Below are 23,105 nucleotides of genomic sequence, written 5' to 3' on the forward strand. Positions count from 1 at the left end.
TAAATAAATGTCATGGACTGGACACTTCTTACTGTTTAGAATTCTGAAATACCATCCAGGGATATTCATTCTGGCTTACAGGGTGCATAGAATAAGAGAAAAAAAAGATTTACATACCTGCTAGGGTCAGGTGGTAAACCTCTGCCTTTGAGGAACAGAACCAGAAGCCACAGAGATTCAAAAGGTGGAGAACCAATAAAATTGTACTTTATATGGGATTCCTGCTATGGATAGAAGGTAGCTGGTCTGGCTACAGAAACAAAAAAAAATTAATAATGGTAAGAGGACAGATGTGTCAATTTGCTTTGCTATAGTAACCTGTTCACCATGGGTTTTCATCCCATAACATTGTACTGTATACCTTAAACATAGAAAATTAACACATGGAAAAGTACACACAGGCATGTGTGCGCATGCAAGCACACACACACACACACACACACGATTGCAATGGCCATAGCAACAAGAAAGGTTCTGGGACCTTGCAAGGAAGAAAAGTTTAAAACCAAGGTTGGAAGGACAGACCTAAGTACAAATCTATTATTCCTTAACTTCATGTGTTGCCTATATCAAATTTAGTTTCTCTCCATCTCTGTTCCTGTATCTATGAGCTGGGGATTTTAATCAGAGACCTAGCCAAAGAGTTTGTGCACAGGTGTCATCGAGCCAAAGCCCCCACAGACAGCTGTTCACCATATATGTGGTGGAGAGTTCCCATAGGAAAGAGTAGTTTGCTGTCTTGGGAGATGCAGATAGGTTGGGAAGGAAGGGTGGAGCAGGCCAGCTCTCAGGGAAAAGGTGGTAAGCCTGGGGACAGATTATTGAGGCAGATTGTGATTCAGAGAGATGAAGGTGTTGCTGTTCCTTACTGTTTTCAGTCTTTCTCCAGCTTCATGTGGATTGTAAATTCCCTGAAAAGGGGGCTGGTGAGATGGCTCAGTGGGTAAGAGCACCCGACTGCTCTTCCGAAGGTCCAGAGTTCAAATCCCAGCAACCACATGGTGGCTCACAACCATCCGTAACGAGATCTGGCGCCCTCTCCTGGAGTGTCTGAAGACAGCTACAGTGTACTTACATATAATAAATAAATAAATCTTTAAAAAAAAAAAAAAATTCCCTGAAAAGGACACAGTCCATTGCCTAGCTGTGAGAACCCTACAAACCAAGGATTGAGCACAGATTGACAGGGTGTTTGACAAGTGGGACTCCACAGCCACTTAGAAAGATTCCTTCTGATCCTTTCCTCTCTGTTTGTTGAACAGGCAAACTGTTCAATTGGGTGCAGGAAGCTGTAGGCCTGGAGAGACAAAGGAAGCTTCCTCCTTGAAAGGTAAGGGTGGGGTTCAGGCAATAAATGAGCAGAAGTGTGCTATCTAGAGACAGTGGCAAGCTTGGGAATAAAGAAAAACTCAAGTGGGGTGAGAACACCTTGTACAAAAGTGAGAAAGGTTGGAAGAGCCAAGCTACAGAAATAGGAGTCTTATAAAAGGTCATTCCTCTCTGTTTTTGTTACAAAAGGCACGGGGAAATGAGAAATAAGTCTAAAATGAACCAAGATCTGCAAGAGGGAGAAGGGAGAAACGTGATGCAAGGCCTTCTCGCTTCCAGCTCTTGAAGAGCCTTCCAAATTTCCTGGTTATCTTTATCTAACACATAATTCCTTGTATTAGATGTAAAATGTAAAAAGTTACACAGTGGCCACTGGGAAGCTCTTAATACTGCTTACAGCTGCTTAATGACAACACTTGAGTATTAGTCACTCTGCATACTTAAAGAGCGGCCAGCAGTCATTTATCAAGTGCCTACTCACGCCAGGCATTGCGTTAAATATCAAGGAGTTAAGCCTTGAATAGATAAACAGTTCGTTCAATGCAAGTCAGCAGAGACTTGTATGTGTGCCATGGAAACAGGGATGAGGCAAACTGTTCAATTGGGTGCAGGAAGCTGTAGGCCTGGAGAGACAAAGGAAGCTTCCTCCTTGAAAGGTAAGGGTGGGGTTCAGGCAATAAATGAGCAGAAGTGTGCTATCTAGAGACAGTGGCAAGCTTGGGAATAAAGAAAAACTCAAGTGGGGTGAGAACACCTTGTACAAAAGTGAGAAAGGTTGGAAGAGCCAAGCTACAGAAATAGGAGTCTTATAAAAGGTCATTAAATACGCATGGCTCATGGCAACAGCTATCACCTGGAGCTAGACCACATTGCTCTAAACTCTCCTTAAACTGAATTCTTCCCTCTGATAGCTTGGCTTTAGTTTCTGACTATTGGTAAAAACAAAAGGTAGTTTTCACATCCTATAGGAGCCAAGCATTTTCTGTAGAAAGGGCCATCTTGGACTCAAGTCCACCACCACCAGTAATACCCAAAATAATTTATTTGCTAATCTGATAGCAAAAGTGCACAAATACACACACACACACACACACACACACAAATCCTTCTCTGTTCCTTGTAACTTGCCTCAAACCTTGGCTCACCTCCACTCTCAGAATCAACTGAGCTAATTAAAAACATAATGAAAGACACAAAGGCACCAAGACAGCTGAGCAAACACAAGCCAATGAAGTATTTACATTAGAGGTAAGCAATAGCGTAGATGAAATGCTGGCCCTTGGAAGAGTCAGTCAATGGCTGTTCAAGGGGATCTCCTCTCCACCAGTGACTCAGATTTTAGGGAGTGTTAGAATGAATGGAACCTGCATAGCAGAGAAATGGCAACCAGGTAGTATAACTTGATCCTCTGGGTGCAAATTTGGAAATTAAATTATTAGCTCTGAGGTATACATCGTTGGCTGATTTTGTGTTGAATGAACTAAGTGGGACCCTTTGGGAAGCTCCAGTGCTGGTGGAGAGTGATAAAGGCGTACTGATAGCCTATTGAATATTCTTCATGGACCACATAATCAGCCCTTTGTGAGACTTTTATTTAATCTTTACCACAAAACTGGGAAGTGTCCCTCTCAATTTTGAAGAAGAGCCAGCAGAGTCAGGATTTGAACCCAGAACCACTTGATGCTTAGCATTTGTTTTGCCCTTTTTCAAATGACTCTCCAACCCCACAGCCATTGTTTCTACTGATATGAAAATTGCAACCTCCTGGGGCTAGCCACTGCAAGATGCTGTCTTAGCGAGTGAGTACCACCGAGACAGTATAATTGACTATATTACCATTCCCAAATGCTTAGGGTACCTCTCAAGGTTGGGTTAGATCTTCCCACTGAGAGCAGAATTGACCTTGTGACCTGTATCACCTAATAGAATGGGAGTATCTGTAATGAGACAAGACTCCAGTCCGTGTGCCAAATTATGCTGTCCATTCCTAGCTGTCCTGATGATCATTGCTGCTCAGGGTAAAGGCTGTTCTATCTGCAGCAGACCCAGAATGGAAAACATGTGCAGCAAAGTCACAGCAGACCTGGGAAAGACCCAACAAATGAGGACAACAACCCACTGGACCACTGAGAGCTGAGAGTCATGGCAGCAACATAACAGAGCTTTTACAGACTGTTTCTGAACCCTTTTCTGAACGTCTTAAAGTGCTGGCATCCTTTCCAGGTAAAGAGATTGTCTGAGGAATATAACAGAAAAAAAGAAATAGGACATAGCAAAATTAAATTCGATTTTGATCTACGGGCAATAGCGGGCCTCTTTAAGCCTTGTTGTGTTCCAGGACCCAGGGAAGTAACGCTGAACTTTAGAATTCAGTCCCTATTTTTGAGACAGACGATGCCCCCCCATCTCTAAACATGATACCATCATTGTACCTGGCACCCGATAGGCAGTCTCCATATTTTTGTCAAACTAATGTTGTATAATGATCTCGACCTGTAACTCGGATCTCCTAACTCACTGCAAATGCTCTTGCTGTGCTACAGTTTGTTGCCAACTCGGGCTAGGGGATTGTTGTTCTTTTTTGTTTGTTTGTTTTTGTTTTTGTTTTGTTTTTTGGTTTTTCGAGACAGGGTTTCTCTGTGGAGCCCTGACTGTCCTGGAACTCACTCTGTAGACCAGGCTGGCCTCAAACTCAGAAATCCATCTGCCTCTGTCTCCCAAGTACTGGGATAAAAGGCGTGCACCACCATGCCCGGCTGTTGTTCATTTTTTATGTCGTATTTTTTATTTATTTAAAAGCCACACAAATGGAGAGTGGGACAGGGGCTCTGGAGGCCTGGAGTGGGGAAGAGTTCATTAAAGGCACACACATATATCCTCCTGGGGCATTAAAAGCTGTAGAAAATGTGGGGGGGGGGGCGGGGGTTCCAGAGAGCTTGGTAATTGGCTTAGTAGAATTGATAATGGGACTAGACAAAGAAGACATGGAGGTTAACCCTAAACTCAGATGACATCAGGACAGAGAGTCACAAGGCTTTAGATTTCCTAGGTATCTTCAAAGAGGAAGGAGCAGTGACTTAAAGACTTCTGTGGTAGGCTAACCCATACCCTAGAATGTGTGAGGCCTTTAGTTCGATCCCTAGTACCTCAGGTAGGGTTGAGGGAAAAAAATACTTCCACAGGATATTCTTCATGCAACCATTGAGAGTACAGCTAAATAAGCCTGGCCTAACCTGTGGATGAGTCCCCCAAAGCAAGAAGAGATTCAACCTGTTTATTACTGTTTCCTTAAAGAGTCAAGGTACTACAAAGATAAAAGCAGTAGCTAGGGGGCAGTATGGCATAACCGTGACCAAGAACATGGGCTCCTCATCTACGGGTAAAATCAACCCGGAGATCAGTAACATTAGTTGGGCGATTTCTTAATTTCTCTTAGCTCAGTTTTCTCATCTGCAAATTGAAATAATAATCGTAGCCGCTGGATAGGTGTGTGGTGAATTAACAGAAACCACACTGTGAGTACTAACTGTTCCTAGTTCCTTGTTTCACCCCTAGAGGAAGGAATTTAATCTGACTGAGGCTAAGGGTTTTAACAGTCTGCTTATACAGAAACATTTTAATTTAGCCTTGAAAAATGAATGGGAGCTTGAAGCAAGACACATGGGAGAGTGGTTCCAGGAATTAAAGGCCCAAAGTGGGAAGAATCTCTAAATTGGGAACACACACCTTTAATCCAGATCTTTGGGAATACCCACCTATAATCCAGGCCACGCCTTCTGCTAGAGGCCTTATAAAGAACATGGAAGATGGAAGCCTCTGTCTTTGCCGGCTTGTTCTCCCCTTGCTAGCAAGTATCTTCCCCCACTGGCCTTGCATCAGACTTGATTGGGATTCCAGCATATACTGAAGACCACCTTAGACATCCAGCCTTGTAAAATAAACAACTACTGGACTCTTGGATATTCTGTTCACAAGCAACCATTGCTGGATTAGCCAGACAACAAGCTGGAAGAAGAGAAAGCCTTTCAGTTCAACCTGAGAATGGATTCAGAAACGCCCCATCCAGGCCCTTCCCGTCAACTGCTGGACCTTCCCACTGGACCACAGACCACCTCTGTCAGGACATTAGTATCAGAACCAAGTAAAAATGAGCAGAGGTCCAGCCAATCGGACAGCAATTCCAGAAAGCACACTGAAGAATCAGCTCAGATGGTGGAAACACCCAGGAAAAGAAGACACTCTTCCAAGGACTCCAGCCCGGCCAGAACAGGAAGTGAGGGCAGCTTGCATGGGAAAAAGAGACACAAGACTTCAGTCAAGAAGACTGAGCCAAAAGCTAATGGTCACCAAGATGGATTAGCCCATTGCCCAGAACCTCAGGATACAGACCCACCACCAATTCGGAAGAGCCTGGTGAACTTTCTGCGGGGGAAGTCTGAGGAGATTTATAGAGACACAGTCCAGATGCAGGCCCAGAAGCTTGGCTCCCTGCTCACCCCTGAGCAGCTCTCTCAGCTCAGACAGCTCTCAGAGTCTCTGACTGCCATGGCACACACCTTCTACAGCATGGCCAACCAGGCAGGCTTTGCCTTCCCTGCTGAGGGCTGGCTTGTCCCAGCCCCCATGGCTGCCCTTCAGGAGCTGTCTGGCAAGGAATCTCAGAGTCCTTTGGTGGAGGGAGGAGAGAAGATGACAGATCCTGCCAGCCCATCAGAAAAGTCCTGAGCCAAGGCCATGAGACCCTCCTAAGCAGAGTCACATCTCCGAGACACCAAAGAACCGCTCCATCTCCCTGTCTACACTGCCTGTGGCACTCACCCTCTCTGTGTGAACATGTAACAGGCACATCGATGAGAAGAAGAGTTTGAAATGCTTATCTGGATTATGAACTGTGTTTCTCTGGGACCTAAGATTCAAGTGCTAAATGCACAGTCGATCCTTGCTTTCTTTGGATATTTTGCTAAGTGTGTGTTAGATTTGTATAATTATATTGTAGAGTGGCAAATAAATATTGACTTACCAGAAAAAAAAAAAAAGAATAAAGGCCCAGCTCTGTATTTCAAGAGAAACCTAACTGAGGTCCCCTTCCCTCTCTCACACTCCCCAGGGTTTGGTGAGGAGGTGATTGAGACTTGTATACTAACTACATCACAGCCAAACCTCCTCTGCTCAGTCCTATTTATTGCATTCCTCCACTAAGGCTGATCACAAAAGCCCTCCCTCCCCTCAAAACCGTACCTCTCGACTTTTGGAGTTGGTTTCCCGAGGCATCTAACAAGATCGTAGTGTTTATGTTCATGATGTAGGAACCTCTCTATGAAGAACCAGCTAGAGGAAACATTAACTTCCATGCTAAAACATCACAGATTGTCCACCATTGTTCTTTATTTTCTTACATCTGAGTCTCCAAGTGCATTCGATCTTGGATGATAAACTGAAGGTTTGCTGTGGTTTGGGAACGAAACACCCTCCCAGGCTCCTGTGATTACTACTTAGTCCCCATGTATGGCCTCTTTGGGGGAAATGTTATGATGTGGGGCCTTGTTGGAGGAAGTAGGTGACAACACGGTGTGCTTTAAAGGTTATACACCTTGTCTCTACCCCCCCTCCATCTGTCACGAGGGGAGCAGCCTCCCCATCCAGACCTCCCGTCACCATGAGGTTCTGCCCAAGTGCAAAAGGCCAAGTATGGAAACTGTAAGCCAAAATCAATCTTTCCTCCTTTAGGTCGGTTGTAGTAGTTATGTTGTCACAACAAGAAGAAAACCAATGAGTACAACGTTCTAAATGTATATAGTTCCTTAGTTTCTAAAATTATTCATCTCAGAAAACTTCAATATGCAAATGACAAGAACTCCTTAGATTCATCACCCAACTGTGACAGCTACCGGTGGCAGGCAGGCAGTCTCCAGCCAGCCTGCCCTCACCCTCACCTTGCCCCTTCTATGTTACTTTGAAGCAAACTCCAGACTATCAAAGAAATTAATGCACTCCTGTCTTCAAATACACCTACAAAAGATTTGAATTCTCTTTACAGCAAAATAGTATTATGCTTACAATCCTAAAATGAATTTCTGAAGTTACCGGTATTGAGATATGTGTTTTTAATATATTTTATTTCGTCTGTGTATGCTAACTTACATGGCACTGGTTACATAAGGACACTTACACACACTGTATCCTTACATGGGCCTACTCTCCCTTCTCACTGGTCCCTCTTCTTAACTCTCTGCTGTCCTGTTAATTACCCCTGATGGTTTCACTTCATATAATATATGTACACATGACTTTATATGCCCACATAAAATCTAAGAACTGTAATAAGAGAAAATACAATATCCACCTTTCTGAGACCGCCTTATGTGTTGCCACTAGACACATCCATTCTCCTGTAAATCATATGACTTCATTCTTTTTTTTAATTAGGTATTTTCCTCATTTACATTTCCAATGCTATCCCAAAAGTCCCCCATACCCTCCCCGCCTCTTCCCTACCCACCCACTCCCACTTTTTGGCCCTGGCGTTCCCCTGTACTGGGGCATATAAAGTTTGCATGTCCAATGGGCCTCTCTTTCCAGTGATGGCCAACTAGGCCATCTTTTGATACATATGCAGCTAGAGTCAAGAGCTCCGGGGTACTGGTTAGTTCATAATGTTGTTCCACCTATAGGGTTGCAGATCCCTTTAGCTCCTTGGGTACTTTCTCTAGCTCCTCCATTGGGGGCCCTGTGATCCATCCAATAGCTGACTATGAGCATCCACTTATGTGTTTGCTAGGCCTGGGCATAGTCTCACAAGAGACAGCTATATCAGGGTCCTTTCAGCAAAATCTTGCTAGTGTATGCAATGGTGTCAGCGTTTGGAGGCTGATTAAGGGATGGATCCCTGGATATGGCAGTCTCTAGATGGTCCATCCTTTTGTCTCAGCTCCAAACTTTGTCTCTGTAACTCCTTCCATGGGTGTTTTGTTCCCAATTCTAAGAAGGGGCAAAGTGGCCACACTTTGGTCTTCGTTCTTCTTCAGTGACTTCATTCTTTATGGCTAAAGAATTTATGGCTAAAAACATATCCCTCTGTATGCATACATCACATTTTCTTTACCCATCCCTTTGTTGATGGATTCCTGGGTTGTTCCCACAACTAGCTTTTGTAAGTGCTGTTGTAATAAACATGGATGTGCAAGTGTGGTATGGTGACCTGGAGTTCCCTGGGTAAATACTCAGAAGTGATACAGCGGGTTGCAGGAGAGATCTACTTTTAGTTTTTGGAGGAACCTCCAGGCTGAATTCCAGTGCCCTGGCTGGAATCATATCCCCAATAGCAGGTCATAAACGTTGTTTGGTCGCATCTTTGGCTACATTTGTTGTTGTCTTCTTAGTAATATCCATTCTTACTGGACATAGATGGAATCTCAGTGTAGTTTTGTGTTTCTTGGGTTACCAGGGAGTTTGAACATTTTTTTCTTTTTTTAAAAATATGGAACATGTCATGAGTTTGCATGTCATCCTTGCACGGGGGCCATGCTAATCTTCTCTGTATTGTTCCAATCTTAGTTTGTGTGCTGCTGAAACTAGCACAAGTTTGAATAATTTTCTTTTTATTATTATTATTTTTTTTTGGTTTTTATTTTTGAGACAGGGTTTCTCTGGGTAGCCCAAACTCAGAAATCTGCCTGCCTCTGCCTCCCAAGTGCTGGGATTCAAGACGTGCGCCACCACCACCTGGCTTGAATAATTTTCATTCATACAAGTAATTGATCATTTGTACTTCATCTTTTGAGAGTGTCTGTCCATTTCATTAGCACATTCATCCATTCATTCACTCTCACTCATTCATTCATTGTAAGACAAGGTCTGGAATATCTCAGGCTATCCTTGTATAAGATACCTGAAGATGACCTTGAACATCTGATCCTCCTGTCTCTACCTCCCAGATGCTCAGATTACGGGTGTGTAGTGGCATTCCACTACACCCAACTAACTGGTTCATTAACCCTGTCGTTTGATTTCTTGTTATTTAGGATCTTTAGTCCTTTGTATAGTCTAGATAGCAGTCCTCTATTCCGTGTGCAGCTAGTGAAGATTTCCTCCATCTGTGAGCTGACCCCCACCCCCACCTCCATTAGCTGTTTCCTTGGCTGCCCACAAGCCTTCGTTTCACAAAATCTCACTTGTCTGTTGTCCATATTATTTCTGAGTGACGCCCGTGCAGGAAGTCCTTATTGATACCCGTATCTTGAGGTGCACGTCTTGCTTTTCCCTCTAATAGTAACAGAGATTCACGTCATTTTACAGTTTTTGATCCTTGTGGAGTGGAGTTATATGCAGGGTGAGTGATAAGGGTCTAGCTTCATTCTTCTCCGTGCTGACATCATGCACCATTTGTTGAAGATGCTGTCTTTTCCATAGTGTCTATTTTGGGCATGTTTGTTGAAAATCAAGCAGCTGTTGCATATCTTGGCCTGAGGCACACAAACCCCTGTCTTACAATTTAAAAAAAATGAACAAATAAGTAAATAAATGCACTAGTGAAATGGACACTCACAGTACAAGAAGTACAAATGATCACTAAACATGCTGGGTTTTCCGTTGTATCCTGTTGAGCTGGGTCCCGTGGAGCTACGTATCTGGTTTTGGTACTTAGGCTCTACTGCAGCACTTACAATCAGATATGGTGATATTCCCAGCATCCCTCCATGGATCTTAGGATCCAGGGTCCTTTTTGTTTCCATGTGGATTTTAAGACTTTTTTTTTTTTCTCTTTCCGTTAAAAAAAATGCTGATGAAATTTTAATGGGACTGTGTTGAAACTGTAGGCTGCCATTGTCTAGATAACCATTTCACAATATTAATTCTTCCTGTGAGCATGGAAGGTCTTTCAACCCTCTAGCATCTGGCTCAGTTTCTTCAGTGTTGTAAAGTTTTTATTGTGGGGGTTGTTTACTTCCTGGGTTAGGTTTAGTCCAAGATAGGTGGCAGCCACCACCTCTTCCTCTTCTCACACTCTTTGCAATTATGAGTGGAGGTTTTTTTTTCTTGACATGCTTATCTACAGGAAGGTTACTGATCTATATCTTGATTTTATGTTCTGCCACTCTGCTGGAAGTGGTTATCATATCTAAGTTTTCCTGGTAGTCTTTAGGGTCTTGTGTATAAAATTATAGGATATATACTTATTTATTTTAATTAGCACAAACATATCCTTGATTTCTTTATGGCATTTTCATACATTTTCATAGCTTTGGTTGCCCTTCCTCTTTTCTCTTTTTTCTCTTTTCTCCCCATCATCTCACGCCTTTCTGCCTTTCCTCCCCTCCCCCTGCTCCCGCTGTGCCAGCTTTATTTCACACGTGCTCTATCCCCTCCCCATGGAGTCCTCAAAGCCCATGTTTCCCCAGTCTTGGGCCCTTTTCAATTCTCCAGACCACTACACACTCCCACTCACAGAAATACACATGTATAAAAAAAATAGAAGCTAGGACCTGCAGATGAGAGAAAATATGTGGTGTTTGTCTTTCTGTGCCCGGCTGGGTTCTCACCTAAATTATTTTTCAATTCCACCCATTTCCCCAAAACTTTCATAATTCTACTTTTTTGTAAGTAAATACAAAATTCAATATATGGCCTAGATTTTCTCTTTCCATTCACTTGATGGACACCTAGGTTGATTTCATTTCCTTGCAATAAATGTAATGATGTGCAAATGCCCCTGTAGTAGAGTATAGATCCCGGGGACAGTAGATCTGTCCCCTACAGTGCTTTTAGTTTTCAAAATCTTTGAGACTCTTCTATGTTCATACTGTCTATACTCATAGAACAGTAAAAACTAAGGTTCCTCTTCCTTACAATAGTTTTTGTTGTTATTTGTTTTCTTGGTGGTGGCAAGTTTCACTGGGACAAACTAGAATCTCAAAATGGTCTTAATTTACACTTCCCAGATGACTAATGATGTTAAACACCTTTAAAAATATTTATTTGGCCGGTAGTGGTGGCGCCCACTGGTAGGATTTGCTGAAGGAGGCAAAAGCAGGAGAATCATGAGTTTGAGACCAGCCCAGGCTACACATTTGGGCTGGTGAGATGGCTCAGTGGGTAAGAGCACTGACTGTTCTTCTGAAGGTCCTGAGTTCAAATCCCAGCAACCATTTGGTGGCTCCCAACCATCCATAACAAGATTTGGTGCCCTTTTCTGGTATGTCTGAAGACAGCTACAGTGTACTTACATATAATAAATAAATAAATCTTTAAAAAAATATTTATTTGCCATTTGAATACCCCCCTTTGAGAACTGTTCATTCAAGTCAGTGGTCCATTTATTGATCAGCAGGGTGTTTTTCAATTATGTTCTGCAGTTCTTTATCTATTCTAGATATTGATGCCTGTCTGAAGTACAGCAAGCAGAGACTTTCTGTCAGTCTCTGCACAGCCTGTTCACTCTGCTGATAGTCTATGTCATCCTGTTTGTCATAAGATGTATCTTTGATTCTTCTCCCAGTGCTTAGACATCCAGTCACTTTATGGGTTTCTTAAAATTTTGTTTGAATCAAAACCCAAATAAGATTCGCACATGAAAATTCATTATCTACCCTATATCTGTTTTTGTTTTGTTTTCTTTTGTTTTGTTTTATTTTTTACATTAAAAGTTACTTCTGAGTCAGGCATAGTGGTTCATGCCTTTAATCCCAGCACTCGGGAGGCAGAGGCAGAGGCGGATCTTTGCAAGTTCAAGGCCAACCTGGTTACATAGTGAGTTCCAGAAGGCTACATAATGAGACTCTTTCTGGAGGAGGAGGAGGAGGAAAAACCAACTTTCCTAAGGCCACACAACTGGCAGATGGGAGAGGTAGAGAAGATATGTAACCCAAATCTGGCTGGCTCCCAAAGTCTGTCTTTCCAGTGGCTCCCACTGGCTCTCAGCTAGCTCTCTGCATAGTGAGTACACCATGTTGAGTCCTTGGAAAGTACAACTTGGCTGTAAGAATGACCCCTGCCTTCAAGGGAAGTACAGTTTTTGAGAGAAAATGATACATTACAAAAACAACTGAAGAGTATTAAGATGGAAGACATTATGTAGAGCAGGAAGATGTGGGCATTTTGCAGTCAGTGATTGCCTTAAATGCATGGCAAAGAAGAAAGAGAGTGTCTGTGTTGAACTGGCATTCCTGCAAGAGACATTTCAAGCAATGCAGAAATTATTGCAAAGGTGAAAGCTTTATCAATGAGCATGGGGTCCTTTGCAAAAACATCCTCTCCCTTGGGATCTATGTCACACTGACACAAAGATTTTGTTGCCATAGCAACTGGTTATTGGACCAATGAAATAATCGGTTGTCATGGTAACCCAATCTCCATCTTACTCCCACCAGGCACCTGTTTTAAATCATCAAACCCCCTGACAACTTTGTACCACCTAACTGTTCCTTTCTTCTTTCCTTTAGTCACCCTGCTATCTCCAGCCACCTACATTAGAGCTTCTAAGCATATTTGGGTCCATACATGAGACTCCTAAAGTCATGGCAAATGGATGATTTTGTAGTGCAGAGCCACACTACGGCCAGGGAAGCCATTTCAAATGCAAGAGTGAAGGATGCTTTGCACCGAATGAAGTGTGTGATGACCTTCTTCCCTGAGTCTCCCTAGGAAAGATGCTTGGACTTTCAGACATTGTCCTGTCCTGATTATCCTCCTGCCTCTGTCAATTTCTCCACTGGCTCTTTTCCCTCCTCTTATCTCCCAAATGCAGGTGTCTCTCAAGGCTCCACTCGCTGTCTGCTTTCCCTCTAATTGCACTGCCTGATACAGCCACTATCGCAGCCCCATGAAGGTTACTGAGCCCTTGAAATTAATTGCAGGCATGATGGACTCACACGCTGCAAGTGTAAGGTGCACACGGATTACTTGCAAAAAAGGGATATCAAAGAGCTCTCTGGTAATCTTTGTGCTGATTAAATGTTAAAGTGACAACAATCTGGACATATTTAGTAAAACAAAATATACTACTAAGGTTTAATTTTACCTGTTTCTTCTGTGCGTTTTAATATGGTTGTTGACAGGGATTATGTGTGCACATGAGTGTGTGTGTATACATGTGAATACCATGGAATGAATGTGACATCAATGGACAACATTCTGGAGTTGGTTTTCACCTTCCACCTTGTTGAGCCAGGGTCTCTCTTATTTTTGTGCTACACTGGATGCTCCAGGAGAGTTGACCTGCAGGTTTCCATGGAATCCTCCTGTCTCTGCCTCCTGGTTCACAGTAAGAGTGCTGAGATTACAGGTGTTGCCATGGAACTGAGCTTTGTATATGGGTTCTGGGAGTCAAACAGGTCTCCAGGCTTATGTGGCTAGCATTTTTGCCCACTGAGCCATCTCTGAGCCCAGTTGATGGCATTTTTGAATGGCATACGTGGCTTGCATTCACTGTGTTGTAGCTCTGAAAGACAGCACAGTTCTGAATTTGTTGACTAATCACTTTCACCTACATTCTAGGTGCCAGGTATTCCTTCCATGAAATGATTCTGAAGTCTTGAGTCCTGACCCCTCCTCTAGGATCCAAATCTACACTTCTAATAACCTGCATGTAACCACTGGCTCTCCAGCTCACAATGCACAAAACTCTGAACTTTCATTCAAAACTTGTTCTTTCTCTGACTGGTTTCATGCACTCTGCATGAATTCTTGTTGCTTCTATAAATAATTGTCACAAGTATAGTAGCTTGAAATAGCACAAATTTAGTATCTAATAATCCCGAAAGTTAGAAGTTGGAAATCAGTCCCCCTGTAACATGGGCCAAGTGTCACATGGCCAGGTTCTTCTGGAGTCCTAGGAGAGACTCCGTCTCCTTGCCTTTAGCATCTACTAGAAGCTGCAGGCATGCTTTGGCTCATGCCCACAGCCATGTTCAGTGCCAGCAATGGGCAGGTCCCTGATATGTCTCACTCCAAACATAACTTCTGTCATTTCCCTTTCACTCCTGTCCCTCACTGTAATCACAAGGAGCCCACCCAGACAATCCAGGATCATTTCCCCACCCCAATGCCAGTTGATTAATCCTTAAATCCTTCTATTTTTCCTTCTTCTACTTGTGTGTGTGTGTGTGTGTGTGTGTGTGTGTGTGCATGTTTCACGTGTGAGGATGCATATGTGGACGTGTGTGTGAGTGTGCATGCATGTTGGTATGGATACATGTGTTGATCAGGACTCATCCCCCATTGTTCTTCCATTGTACTCAGTAGATAGACTCTCTCCATCAAACCCACAGCTCAAGGTGCTGCAAGTATCGCTGGGCTTCTTGCTCTGGAGACCTGTCTCTGTCTTCCAAGGTTGATGCTATGCTCACCACATGGCTGGGATTCTGGGAGCCCAAACTCTGATCCTCGTAATTGCATGGTAGGAAGCATTCTAACCTCTGAGCCATCTTCCCAGTCCCCAATCTTCAGTCTTAATTTATCCTTTCCTTGTAATATGATAATGTAGTCACAGAGATTGAGACACAGACCTTATAGACTTCTCATCTGAAAGGGCTAAACAGGGGCCCTTTGCAAGGTCAGCAAGAAAAGAAACTATAAGTCAAGCATATTTCAGAAGTGTTTTCATTGCTTTCGAGGTGACTGATGGCCGGGAGGATTAAGACAGCTCGCTGGTGTGGACATCTATAATCCATCTCTCTTCCTGACCTCTCTTCACCCTGAGCTACATTTTCACTCTGGGATCTATGGTAGCTAGTCTATGTTGTTAAATTCTGTCTCGCTCTGTTTTCTATTGTGATTATTTACATACTGGAGCTGAATGTGTCTATCAGGTTGTAGATATTCAGGCTACCTTTATGTTCACCCATCCAGCCCCCCACCCCCACCGAAGCTAGAGTTTTAGGCAGTTGTGAGCCACTGGACATAGATGCTCCTGGTCCTCATGCAGATGCATTTAGATTTAGGATGCAGATCCTCTATAATCAATGGTGTTTAGCACAGTACATAGTGCATCGTAGTTTATCTATTCCTGTTCTTTGAATTTAGTGAAATAGAGACAACTCCTGTTGACCTAGTGAGCTTATCATTACAGCCACTGGCATCCTTAAACAGTGACTCTTTCATCATCATCGACATCATTAACTAATTCTCTCTATTCTCTCTGACAGTGACCTTCAGTGTGAATTCCCATAAATAATGGGCTATCATGCACTGGAGTTTTACGCTCAATCAAGGATTGGTTGTATTTTATTGCATATGTTATAACAACATCATGATGTGGTGTTTTGAATATTTGACTCGTGGGAAGTGGCACTAGTAGGAGGTGTGGCCTTGTTGAAATAGGTGAGGCCTTGTTGGAGGAACTGTGTCACTGTGTAGGGGGGCTCTGAGGTCTCCTAGTGCTCAAGCTCTGCCCAGTGTGGAGGAGAGCCTCCTCCTGGCTGCCTTCAGATCAAGATGTAGAACTCTCCGGCTCCTTCAGGACCATGTCTGCCTGCATGCTGTGATGCTTCCCACCATGATGATCATGGACCAAACCTCTGAAACTGTAAACCAGCCCCAATTAAATATTTGGCTTTATAAGTGTTGCCTTGGTCATGTGTCTTTTCATAGCAATGAAATCCTAACTAAAACACATGGATAGTCAAAATTATAATTATATAGCTCAATTTAAGTTTATGTAAGTCAATGCCAATGCTATCAGTGTCAATGGGATGAGAATTATTTATATGAAGGCTGAGTTGAGAATCCCCACAACACAACCTCAAATTTGCTGATGGAGCACATCACTCTGAAGAGTAAGGACTGTGATGATTTCAATAAAGGCAGAAATCGCAGCACTTGGGAGGCAGAGGCAGTGTGTTTGAGGCCAGCCTGGTCTACATACTGAGGTCCAGTATAGGCCAGGTGATGGTGGCACACACCTTTAATCCCAGCACTCGGGAGGCAGAGGCAGGAGGATATCTGAGTTCGAGGCCAGCCTGGTCTACAGAGTGAGTTCCAGGAAAAAAAAAAGTACAATGTGAAAATATCAAAATATATTAAATTTTTCTAGTTGCTATATATATTTTCTTTGTGATTGTTTTATATAACAGATAGCTTCAAAAGAGGTGAATGCCACCTCGTTTGAATATTCAGAACCCACTAGGATTAGTAGCAAACCATGTCCTCCTGTGGTGGACAAAGTCAAACTGTGGTGCACTTCCTTGTATTGTTTTAGACAAACTATAATAAACAAACCTTTCCATTTATGTGGGAAGCCGCCCCATCATTTCACAATCGCCATTACAAGATGGCGCCAGCTTCCGTTGTGCTTAACTGGTAAACAAGTAATATGCGCATGTGCAAGAGCATGTTCGCGCCAAGTCACTGCTCATCCCGGGGCGTGTAAGTGAGGTCATGGGTGAGCAGCCAATCAGGTGTGGACACGCCGCACTGAGGTGTATATAAGCAGCGCCTTTTTGGGGCTCTGGTTCTTCCTCTCCAAGATGCAATAAAGCTTTGCTGCAGAAGGATCCTGTCGTTCCGTGTGCGTTCTTGCTGGTGAGACGATAGCGTGGGACACATTTAGAAGCAATATACCAGAAAAACAAAACCCTGAACAATAGGTAAGCATCTGAAGGGCTAAGGAAATGGGTTTTATCCTCCAGAAGCTCTTACGAATGCTTCTCAAATGCTTCTCCAGTAGACTGAACTATTGATGACTCACTACTAAGCTGGAGAATGTACTGGGCACTTACATAGTACTTAGGTGCTAAATTTCATTCCAAGCAGTTACAGATATCTAGGTTTAAATAAAAATAGAATTTTTGAGTATAGATAAAAAAAATCTTAAATTATAACAGATAAGTCATAACAAATGATAGAGTCAATTTTATCATTTAATGATCATCTCTCAGTAAATCCATATAAAATTGGCATTATAGTGACTAGAAATCTGTAGAAAAATTATATTCAAAAATTTAAAGTTAAATAACAATATAAAAACCCAAAACATGGGCTGGCGAGATGGCTCAGAGGGTAAGAACACTGACTGCTCTTCCAAAGGTCCTGAGTTCAAATCCCAGCAACCACATGGTGGCTTGCAACCACCTGTAATTAGATCTGATGCCCTCTTCTGGCACATCTGAAGACAGCTCCAGTGTACTTATGTATAATAAATAAATCTTTTTTTAAAAAAAACCTAAAACATATGCCTCTTTTTCTATGACTTTAGTTAATTATATACCTCAATGTGCTATTTTTCCAAATACCGATTGGGAAATGATAATGCCTGCTCCTGATGGGATTAGTCACAGCAGTGCTTGACATACTAGTATGTATTTGCTGTATATTAATAATATGTGTTACAGCTAAGACCAAACTAAAGATAGATATGTGTTTATTTAAAAAAGAATAGAATTTGTTAAATCGAATGAGGAAGTTCAGAGAAGGTGCCACATTCATGACTAATTGTGACTTTTTAAATTAAGAATAGGAGGAATCTGTCTTTTTACGTTAGAAAGTAGTTGTCACTATTAATGCAGGTGTGCACGCACAATCGCTAATTGATGCACACAGCAATAAAAACCAATCTTTAAAAAGTCGCCTTGGAATTAATCCTGCAAAAGTAGGTAAGCTCATTAAGAAGAAAATTAAAATCAGTCTTCTAAGCATTAAGTTACAATGCAGCCTGAGAACACGCGCAGAAACACACAGAGAGATCCATAGAAACCAAGATGGCCACAGGTCTACGAGGTGCAGGAGTCAGTGTCAACACATGTAAGTTCTTCCTTAGAGTTTATCCATGAACTCAGTCACATTGTAAAGAGGAAGCCATGCTTGACTTTCCACAGAACGCAACAATCCAATGTTAAAATTCAGCCTGAAGCAGAAAACAAGGCAGCTGGAAGATCTGGGAACACCTGAAAAGGGTTGCCTCTCCACGATCCACTTCCTAGACTGAGGTGGTGTGATGCTGGCATAGAGCCAGATAAACTGGTGGGTGAGAAAAAAAAAGGACCCCAGAAAACCGTCTCTGAATGTTTGCAGCACTTCAGATTTGCCATTAAAAATATGGAGGAAAGGGCCAGGCATGGTGTCGCACTCCTTGAATCCCAGCGGGGGCAGGTGGATCTCTGTGAGTTTGAGGCCTGGTCTACATAGAAAGTTTCAGAACAACCAGGACTACATAAAGAAACCCTGTCTTAAAAATAAAAAATAAAAATAAAGATAAATAAAATATAGGCGGAAGAACAAAGTATTCAGTAAATAAGTGTGAAAATTGATTACAGCAGGAGACCATCTTTGGGGTGCTCTCTGAAGGGTTCATAGCAGGAGACACCATGGCCCTGCACCCCTGCTTCTCTCACATTCCAGAGCTTAAAAAGTTGACCCAAAAGTAGAACCAAAGGTCAGGCAGCAGGTTCCATACAGCCTGGGAGGAGTTGTAGGCTCTAATGCTCTGTAACACAGCATCGTGACTATTGTATATTCGAGGAGAAGCGGGGGAGAAGCTCAAAGCCTCCACACAGAAGAGGTGGCTCAGTGATTCAGAGTCTGGCTGCTCTTTCAGAGGATCTAGGTTCAATTCCCAGCACCCACATGGTGGCTTACAACCATCTGTAATTGGACATTCAGGGGATTCAATGCCCTCTTCTTACCTCTGCAGACACCAGGCACACACGTGGTACACAGACATACATGCAGTCAAAACACCCACATGCATAAAATAAAATAGTATAAAATAGTGAAGAAAATGAAATGGTTTGTTTATGGACAAGGCTTGGTGCACATGTTTATAACACAATTCCTACATATTGTTAATAAATATGAGACAATGGGAAAAGGGAAAAAAGAGTAATTCCTGGAAGATTTCTGAGTAGTGTTGTGGATAGCCCTGGGGCTAATTATATTTGATGTTAATTCCTTCTCTTGTGAGGGATTATGAATAAAGACTGAGTCAGCACTCAGGTGATTTCCTATAAATCTTCTTCCCACCTTAATTTGTAAAATAAAGGAGAGCTGATGATTGGGCAGAAAAAGGGAAGGTAGAGTGGAAGGTTGGGAGAGAGAAGAAGGAAAAAATGGAAGAGGGAGAAGACAAAGAGAAGGAGGAGGAGGAGGAAGAAAAGCAGAGCAGAAGCACATGTCCTGGAGAAACCACAAGTTCTAAGGGGTCTCATAGATATGGAAGACGGTTGTGTAGTGGTAGATCTGCCCAATCTAGGCACATAGCATGTCTCCATATTAATTGTGTTGTGTTTTCATTGCCATGGCATATTTGGGTTGGAGATTTACTGCAACAGAGTAGCAAATAAATATGCAAAAAATGTGCCTTCCCCCTGACCAGGCAACTGAAGGAAGCCCTTGGGACACTATTTCACACCCATCTAAGTGGGAAAGTGGTGGAGGATGCTGGTACAGGTGTCGCATATGGAGTGCCAGGCTCTCGTGCTGATGGACAGACTGTCAGCTCTTTCTTCTGCATAAGAAGATAACTGGACAGCTGTGGGCAGTGGTGCATACCTGTGATTCCAGCTGCTTGGGAACATGGGGTGAGAGGATCACACACTTCAAGTGGCTTAGCAAAGCCCCGTCTCCAGAAGGAAAGAAAACCCTTCCAGTATAGTTGTAAAAATGAAAACTGGGTTGCCATTTGACTCACAGATTCCATTGTTTGTTTGCTTGCTCGTTATTCTGCTAGGCTAGAAAACCCCTCACACAGAGAGGTACACAGAGTCACATATATAAATGATCAGACAGATGATCATGGGTAGAATACATACTGAGAGTTCATGAGGGTCTGACTCCAAACACCAGGACCACATGTGTACATCCGTACGCACACACACACGCACACACACACACGCACACTCACACACACACTGTGAAACATTTCAGTTTTATCCGTTATAAAATAGGAAACATCTCATATGTCCAACAAAAAACAAAGTGCAGTCTTACTGCATGCATAAGATAGTTTACTAGGCCGTGCTCAAATAAAACAACCAGTGTGATAGACACCAACATTCCAGACACAGTAAGGAGACAGGAAATCAAGTTGCGCAATAATATGTAGAGTAAGGTACCATCTACATAAAGATACAGCTATGTGAAAGGTATGTTTATGGCACATATACAAGCCTAAGTATCCAAGACACATGGAATGCATGATGCATGTTAAAAGGGAGAGAAGGCCAGAAGTGAAGTTATCATGGTGTATACTGTTTTTGCCTCTACTTACAATGTTTATTCCTTTTTGAAAAAATCTAAAGCAAGTGTGGGTATAAAATATTAGCAACCATTTAGATGAATATGGGAACAGGTGTTCAGTCCATTTTCTCTGTATGTTTGCATATTTCTTTTCTTCTTTTTTTTTTTTTTTTTTTTTTTTTTTTTTTTGCTAAGAAGAATGCTTTGGAAACCATAACAACAGCTGGAGTGGGAGGTAAGTTAGCTTTTTGTTGCTACTATAAGCACTATAACCAAAAGCAAGTTGAGCAAGAAAGGGTTTATTTCATCTTATAGTTGTAGTCCTTCACTGAGGGAAGTCAGAGCAGGTGCTTGAGGCAAGCGCTGAAACAGAGGCCATGGAGGGATGCTGCTTACTGGCTTGCTCCCCATGACTCGCTCAGCCTGTTTTGTTATAGAACCCAGGACCACCAACCCAGGGTAACACTGCCTACAGTGAGCTGGACACTCCCACATCAAATGTTGATCAAGAAAGTGAAAGCTGGTCATGGGGTCAAGGCTACATAGCAAGACCATGTCCAAAAAGAAAAAGAGGGGGAGGAAGAAGAGGAGGAGGAAGAGGAAGAAGAGGGAGAGAAAAGAAGAGAAAAGAAAAGAAGAAAAAAGGGAAGGGAAGGGAAGGGAAGGGAAGGGAAGGGAAGGGAAGGGAAGGGAAGGGAAGGGAAGGGAAGGGAAGGGAAGGGAAGGGAAGGGAAGGCAAGGGAAGGCAAGGGAAGGCAAGGGAAGGCAAGGAAAGGCAAGGAAAGGCAAGGAAAGGCAAGGAAAGGCAAGGAAAGGCAAGGAAAGGCAAGGAAAGGCAAGGAAAGGCAAGGAAAGGCAAGGAAAGGCAAGGAAAGGCAAGGAAAGGCAAGGAAAGGCAAGGAAAGGCAAGGAAAGGCAAGGAAAGGCAAGGAAAGGCAAGGAAAGGCAAGGAAAGGCAAGGAAAGGCAAGGAAAGGCAAGGAAAGGAAAGGAAAGGAAAGGAAAGGAAAGGAAAGGAAAGGAAAGGAAAGGAAAGGAAAGGAAAGGAAAGGGAAAATAAGACAAAAGAAAAGGGTCAGACATGGTGACTGGTTCATGCCTTTAATCCCAGCACTAGAGAGACTGAGGCAGTTGGCTCTCTGTGAGTTCAAGGTCGGCCTGGTCTACACAGTGCTAGAACATCCAAGGAGACCTTGTTTCAAGAAAACAAAAACCAAAAAACAGCAAATAAAAATTGAAAATAAAATGGTTTATAATCTATGCATATTCTCCCATAGCTTCAGGTCATCTCTAGATCACTTGGAGCTCCATGTAAATTGCTTTATATGTATAAGGTGAAAGTGAATGTCCTACTAGAAAGAATTAATGTGTTACCCATCAGTTGGCTGAAGCCTTCCTGCTCACCCTGGGTGTTAGTCATGGGTAGCTAACAAGACAAACACTTTTGTGTCCCTCAGTATTTGACAGTAGCACGGATTAGCATCAGTCAGACAGGGCAGCAGTAGGCACCTTCTGGGGTTTCAGCTCTCTACAGGACTTGGGAACTGTGACCCTTAACTCTTGTATAGATCTAGTATTCTAGTTTGCTTTGCCATTGGTACAATAGAATGCCTTGAACTTATGGAAGGAAGGGTTTATTTTGACTTATGGATCTTGTGGAATGAGAGTCCATCAAAGGCATCTCGAAGCATGGTAACAGACAGAAGGCATGGTGCTAGGAGCAGAAGCTGAGGCCTCAGATCTTCAAGCAGGAGCTTGGCAGAGAGAGCAAACCTGGACTAGAGGAACACTTAAACCCCAGTGACACACTTCCTTCAGCAAGGACACACCTCCTAAGCCTCTCCCAGCTGGGGACCAACTGTTCAAATACTTAACCTTGTGGGGGAGATTCTCATTCAAACCACACATACAGGAGGTTAGGATTTCTCAGCTCTTGGCAGTAACTGGCATCACAGCTTCTGGGCAGCCTATACCCTGGGATTCCTCAGCCCTTGAGACAAGCAGTGTGTTATCTCCTAGGCTAGGGTTTTCTGAGATACTTGGCTGGTCCTAAAAGCTCGACAGCTCTCTGAAACTCTTCCAACAGCCAGGACCTGCACTCTATTTTCTCTGTCTATTTATAGCTTTCTTTAGCTTCAGCACTTCACTGGCTTCATTTCTGCCCACCCCCGCCCTCATTCCTGTCCTGGCTACTATCTTGAACTGGTCATGTGTCTCTCCTTCAGCTGTTAAGCAGCTAGACACTTCTCAGTGGTCCGCAGCTTGGCCTCTGGACCACTTAGGGCTGCCTTTCCTTCACCTGTCAAACTGAAGGCTGCCCTGCCACTTCTGCAACTCAGGCTGGCAACGACTTAGCTGACATTGCCACTGCTGATCTAGATCACCTTATGTCTCTGCTGCTTCTTTGTTACCAGCCCAGCGCGTGCTGCTGAAAAGTGGTCAAGAGATCACTAGAGATGAGGTTTTTTGCTGTTGTGTCCCCAAAGAGGCAGAAGAGGAGGATGTCCCCCAAGCTGGCTATCTAAGTGAACTTTATGCAACAGAATGGGTGGCTTGGATCAATCACAGCACAACTCACTAGCAAATGAAGGTCTGTGTTTCCACCAATCA

General features: G+C 43.1%; 1 protein-coding gene and 1 non-coding gene across 3 annotated transcripts; one reads left to right on the plus strand and one right to left on the minus strand.

Moving 5' to 3' along the window:
- Positions 1-1,494: 1,494 nt before the first annotated feature.
- Positions 1,495-6,344, plus strand: LOC110293179 (uncharacterized). 2 transcript variants are annotated; one of them, XM_029476004.2, is made up of 3 exons: positions 1,495-1,985; positions 3,370-3,552; positions 4,955-6,344. In XM_029476004.2, the coding sequence occupies exon 3, from the start codon at positions 5,371-5,373 to the stop codon at positions 6,052-6,054; it is 684 nt and encodes a 227-aa protein (XP_029331864.1). In that variant the 5' UTR covers positions 1,495-1,985; positions 3,370-3,552; positions 4,955-5,370; the 3' UTR covers positions 6,055-6,344. The 2 variants fall into 2 exon arrangements, with proteins under 2 accessions (XP_029331864.1, XP_085695141.1); XM_085839015.1 differs by having other exon boundaries at positions 3,373-3,552.
- A 2,456-nt stretch (positions 6,345-8,800) lies between these two features.
- Positions 8,801-8,907, minus strand: LOC115031078 (U6 spliceosomal RNA). The gene has a single exon (XR_003836643.1). It is a non-coding gene; the product is annotated as a U6 spliceosomal RNA (small nuclear RNA).
- Positions 8,908-23,105: the final 14,198 nt, after the last annotated feature.

The sequence above is a fragment of the Mus caroli genome, unplaced genomic scaffold (assembly GCF_978045245.1).
Source record: "Mus caroli unplaced genomic scaffold, Mus_caroli_1 scaffold_6, whole genome shotgun sequence".
NCBI lineage: Eukaryota > Metazoa > Chordata > Mammalia > Rodentia > Muridae > Mus > Mus caroli.

Excerpts from the sequence above, each read along its gene's own strand:
- LOC110293179 (XM_029476004.2), top strand. The coding sequence starts at position 5,371 with ATGGATTCAGAAACGCCCCATCCAGGCCCTTCCCGTCAACTGCTGGAC.